General features: G+C 48.2%; 1 protein-coding gene across 1 annotated transcript; it reads right to left on the bottom strand.

Annotated features, from left to right (window-relative positions):
• Nucleotides 1–500: 500 nt before the first annotated feature.
• LOC123074084 (uncharacterized) lies at nt 501–1,819 on the bottom strand. The gene has a single exon (XM_044497028.1). It carries the CDS (start codon nt 1,288–1,290, stop codon nt 784–786), a length of 507 nt encoding a protein of 168 aa, XP_044352963.1. The 5' UTR covers nt 1,291–1,819; the 3' UTR covers nt 501–783.
• Nucleotides 1,820–5,327: the final 3,508 nt, after the last annotated feature.

Genomic DNA, 5,327 nt, shown 5'->3' on the forward strand with positions numbered 1-5,327 from the left:
GGGCGTGTCCCCCGACCATTCTTTCGATGACTTGCATCCCGTATTTAGAGGTGGGTGGCTACTAGAGCTCGTAAAGCCTATGGATGAGCCCCCCCCCCCCCTCTCTATTCCTTGGATGACAGTCGACTATGTTGCTCTTCTACAACGGTTACTTCAACGATGGCAGAGCTTAACAGCGGTTGGCGACCCTTGCAATCACAGAAAGAGACCGTAGATGTTTATGCTCTTTTGATACTTTCATGGGGCCTTTGTAAGGTCTTTGTGAATAATTAATAAAATGATTGTATGCATCGTCCAGATGCAGAGGCCGGAGGTCATTCTCTTTTTCAAAATAAAAATAAAAATGGGGCCTTTGTGTATTTCAACGGAGGTAGACTGGTGACGTACAATCTCATTTCTTATACTCGTCTTCGTATGTTCTTCTTAGTGCATCTTAATAGACTGGTGACGTACACTGGCATCAAAGTTAAGGGGTTCTTCGGTCTTGGTTGCAAAAAAAAAATTGGTTTGGGTCTTTTGGCCCATTGCTTGCAATTACAACAGAAGTGTCACAAAGCACAAATCACGAAGTTCAAAACTCAAAAAGAAACATATGCCACGGTCACAGCATTGTTCTGTTCACACACGCGACACTTGAATCCAATGTACACTTGGGGGTAGATTAACAAAGACAATAATAAATGTGAGACATGCAACAAGAATATTTACCACGCGATCAGACAGGAAAACGAGACCATCCATGCAGAAAGGACAATACCGGCACGACCGGGAGCCAGAGCTCGATCAGGGGTCCTCGGCGATGCGCGCCAGGTGCGGATGCCACGACGTGGCGTGGCTGCCGGTGCTCATGCGCCTCCGGTGCTGCTGCTGCTGCAGGTGGCGACCTTCGACGGCGGCCGTGGCCGCGCTGCCTTCCGACTTGCTCCGGACGTGGTGGCGATGGTGTCGCCGGCCCTCCTCGACGGCGGCGGCGCCGGGGCTCGGCTCGCGCTTGGTCTTGGTCTTCTTCTTGGCGTCGGCGGGCACGGAGGCGGCCGGGAGGAGGAAGTAGATCTCGCCGCGTTCCAGCTCGGCCTCGGGCGACACGATGATGACGATCCGCGGCCCGCCCTGCTGCCTGGACCCGCAGGGCCTGCTGAGCACGTGGTTCGGGTGCGCCGCCAGGACCTCCCCGGCGAGCACGGCGCGGCCGTACTCGTCGACGCGGCCGCTGAGGTGCACGATCCGGACCAGGTCCAGCGCGCCGCACGGCAGCACGCACGCCAGGCAGCACCTCAGGCTGTTCCCCATTCGATCAGCTCAGGGTTGCTGCCCGCGTAGCTAGCTAGGCGCCTAGCCACCTTCCTCTCCCTTTCGCTCTTCTCTGTGTAGATATCTCTCTCTTCTATGGTGGCGTGATGTGACGACCGGAGACGCATATAAAGAGAAGATAGGATCGACGAGGAGGCCAAGAAGAATAATGGTCACAGTTTGGTGAGAGAGGTGCCAGCAGTATTAAATCTAGCGAGGGCCACTGATGATCAGCATCACTCATGCATGTGTGTGTGCTTGTCGTCCTGGCCGGCCTTATGTACATCTAGATCCTTAACGACCGAGTACTAATACTCACGCTTACGCATCCAATACTAATCAGTGCATAAGGAAGGAGCTAGCTAGCTAGCCCCATGGCCATGTTCCATGAATTTTTTCTAAGCTAGAAACTAGTTGCCTTCTACTCACGACGAGTAATTTGGAACGGAGGGAGTAGTTGATTTTATATATTTTTCTCCTCGGTCGACCGATGGATCGATCCACGTTGGGGGGAAGCTCAATAATGCCACAGCACACTGATGCGCACGTACAGCCATGCTGCCTTGCTGTACCGCTTGGTTGTATGCGCTCATCTCATGAGTGCTGCCTGCAAGCTAGTGTGAATCCACAATTGGATATGGGGGTTTTGTTGGGAATGATGATCGATTCATTATTCGGCATGCTTTGCTTGATGATTGTTCGTCTGGTGGATCGATCGCCCAATGGTTTCTTCACGTAGCTACCGAGTCCGGCCGTGCGTACGTGCAACGCCTTTCTCACGAGGAAGCTAGCGGGAAATGCTTTTGGTGGGCATACGTGCAAGACCTACCCAACCAGAGAAAGCCACATGTACAACAGTCATTGGAGTACATGTTTTTAGTGCGGTTCTGATTTTTCTTTTTCTTTTGGAAGGAGGATAATCCGGCCTGTGCATCAAGATGATGCACACAGTCATATATTATTAAGAATGCAAAATTCAATAGCCGAATAACTTCGACCTGGAAATAAAGCGAAAAGACGAAGGCCGCATGCCTTGTGACAGTAACTCCACCAAATAACCACTAACCCTATATTACAAGACGATATCAATACAAAAAATACACAACTCCTAGGCAACCCCTTCAAGATGAAATCCCCACACGTGTGCCGATGATGGCGAGTCCAACACAAGGTTGAACTCTGGATTCTCATCCCCAAATCCAAGTCTCAACGCAAGGTCACGGCGCAAGCGCGCGTCGACATAGCCTGATCCAATATATTGTGTTCCCACCGGAGTGTATAAACTTGTCGTTGAAGCCGTCTGTACCATCATCTCTTATCCGGCTACAAACGCCTCGATAACGGATATCTCTAGAGAAGACACAGGAATGGAAAGATGTCCCATACCGCCTGCCTCCCGCCACTGTCTCACCATCTTTGATCCAGCAGCAACTGACTAAACATGACACCTCCGTCAGAGCCACCGTGCATCACCTCCCGGTAGCAGGCATGACTTGACACCTCCGCATGAGACGTCGTGCATAGCATCCGGTGGTGCATCCGCCAATGGTTTCACCTGCCGGTGATAGGCATTGATCGACCTCTCCGGAAGAGACACATGTGTAACCTGGTGAACCGCATTGAACCTGATATGTTGAGGGAGGGGACGTCCCATACCACCGCCAACCTCAGAAAGGTTGTCACCACCTTGAGATCAAGTCTCCGAGTCGCCCACACGACCATGAAGTCCACCACCGTTGAAGAAGAGGGCCGACGCCCTAATTTCGGGCACTGTATATATGGAGCACCCTCTGCCGCGACAGCTGTTATCGTCACCCATACAACGGCAACCGCCGCCATGACCGCCAGATCCGGGCACCAAGTCCCGAATCCCTCGTGCGCCGCCCCATGGTCAGTCGTGCCCGACCCGCCGTCGTGCTGACGAGCAGGCCACGATCATATCCGCAGCCCAGGTCGCCGCCCTAGAATCCGCAGCAGCGCATCGAGCAGGGCACACCGGCCCGGTCAGAGCTGACCGGAGGCCACACCTGCGTGGATCTGGTCCTCCATCAGGCCCTCCATGGCTCTCCCTCCACGCCGCCGCAACCAAGCCGCAACCAAAAGGCCCAACGGCCGCCCAAAGCCGTCGCCTGGAATCGGTCGCCGCGCCGCCATGGCCCCGATCTCCACCGCGCGTCCACGAGCAAGGAGGTCTCGCACCAGCCCCTTTGATGCGAGAAAGGAAGGTGGACCCCCGCCATAGGAGTACATGTTCTTAGTGCAGTTTTGCTAGAACTCATCTAGATGAGATATAATTTGGTCTCATTCACCTTTTATAGCCATTGGATGTGATGCTATAAGATGCGTGTGTGCTGACGTGGGTTGTTTTTGTTTTTGTTTTCAAAGTGAATGAGACCAAATTATATCTCATCTAGATGAGTTCTAGGTACTCCCTTTTAGTGAGGTTTTGATAATCCTCGAATGTACAAATTTTTTGCGTCGGTATTTCTAAATGGAAGAGAAGGCAATGTCCGAGGCCAAGAGAGGGTGTCGTGACGAGCAACAATGATGCGCGGGAACGCCGGCAATGCCGGACTGGGAGTGAGCCGGAGCTAGCGACGAAGCGGCATCGCAGGCCAAGGTGACTAAGATTTGACAGGTGCTAGTCGTTAGATTGGGAGGAGGAGGGTTGTACCGACTCTCTATCGGATTAGACGGAGCCGAAACCTGATTCGAGGAGCACCGAAGGCGGCGACGGGAGAAGAGCTACTAGGTGGCCGGTGGACATGCACTCCCGTCTTTTCTTGGGGGGGGGGGGGGGGGGGGATTGTGTGCACTGTTAGAGGAAGAAGAATGGTTGAAGGAACAAGATGATCCAACCGTTCATTTTTATCTAACAGCTTTTTTTAGCATTCCATTGCAGATCGAAACTGAAAATATTTAAGGGGTGAAAACGACAATGAATGACCGTTGAGGCCCAATACTACTTAACGTTCGGTTCCTCCAAGCATATGCAGTCATGAATTAAACATTTATTAACATAGGGTCGGGCAAGAAACCCAGATCAAAATATAAATATTTAAGTAAAGAAACCACCTAAAATATTTGAAAGATTTAACTTCTGATTTTTATATATCAAATTTGAGAAATTACCTGATCCCATATGAATTTACGAGAAAGCACTAAAATAATCCCCAAACTCATGAGGTACATATAACCATGGACAACTTTTCTAGGATATTTTCAAATAAAAACTACGTAGTTACAATATCCCACAACTTCTTTTATGATTTTCCCAGACACAATATTTATAAACAAATTTATCAATACAAGAATGCCTTGGAATATAAGAATGAATAAATGTTGAATTATAATAATATAACCGTAAGTTAACTTGTACATATTCGCAAAAAGAGATGACTTATATCGAAATGTCGGCGACTTGTTTTCTGTATACAGTATACACAAACAACAAACAATATTTTGTGGTGTTCATTCCCAAGTTTTGAACTATGATTTTACAATTTTTCATGAATCTCAAAATTTGAAGTTCTCTTTTTGTATGGAAATTTGAAGCCTCTTACAAATGGGACATACCGACCTCTTTTCTTTACCATTTATCTTACGTACTTTACTAATCACGTGAGGACCTTACAACATATCGAAGAAACTAAAACAAACACGACCAATCATGGACACGGAGTTTCTGCTATCGAGCTCAAATGAACCCTCGTGCGCAATAAGATCAAAAAATTAGTAAAAACATTTAAAAATCTGAATTTTTTGGCAACAAACATTATTTAATGTTCTATATACGTGCCAGCATGAAGAAAAACATTCCTAACACGCTGGCAAAAATATCAATACTAAGAAAACTATTTTTGAAAGCATTTTGGAGTGTTGAATTTGTTATTTTTGCCGACACATCCATGAATATGATTTCAATATCAAAATTACGTGCATGCAGAAAAATAAACAATGTTTGTTGTAAAAAAGGTCAGTTTTTTATTCTTTTCTGTCCTTTTGGATTTTATTATTCATGTAGGAGCATTTGAGCT

This window comes from Triticum aestivum, chromosome 3D (assembly GCF_018294505.1).
Source record: "Triticum aestivum cultivar Chinese Spring chromosome 3D, IWGSC CS RefSeq v2.1, whole genome shotgun sequence".
In the NCBI taxonomy this organism is placed as follows: Eukaryota; Viridiplantae; Streptophyta; class Magnoliopsida; order Poales; family Poaceae; genus Triticum; species Triticum aestivum.

Bases quoted from the DNA above. Each gene is read 5' to 3' on its own strand.
- LOC123074084 (XM_044497028.1), bottom strand. From the start codon at position 1,290: ATGGGGAACAGCCTGAGGTGCTGCCTGGCGTGCGTGCTGCCGTGCGGC.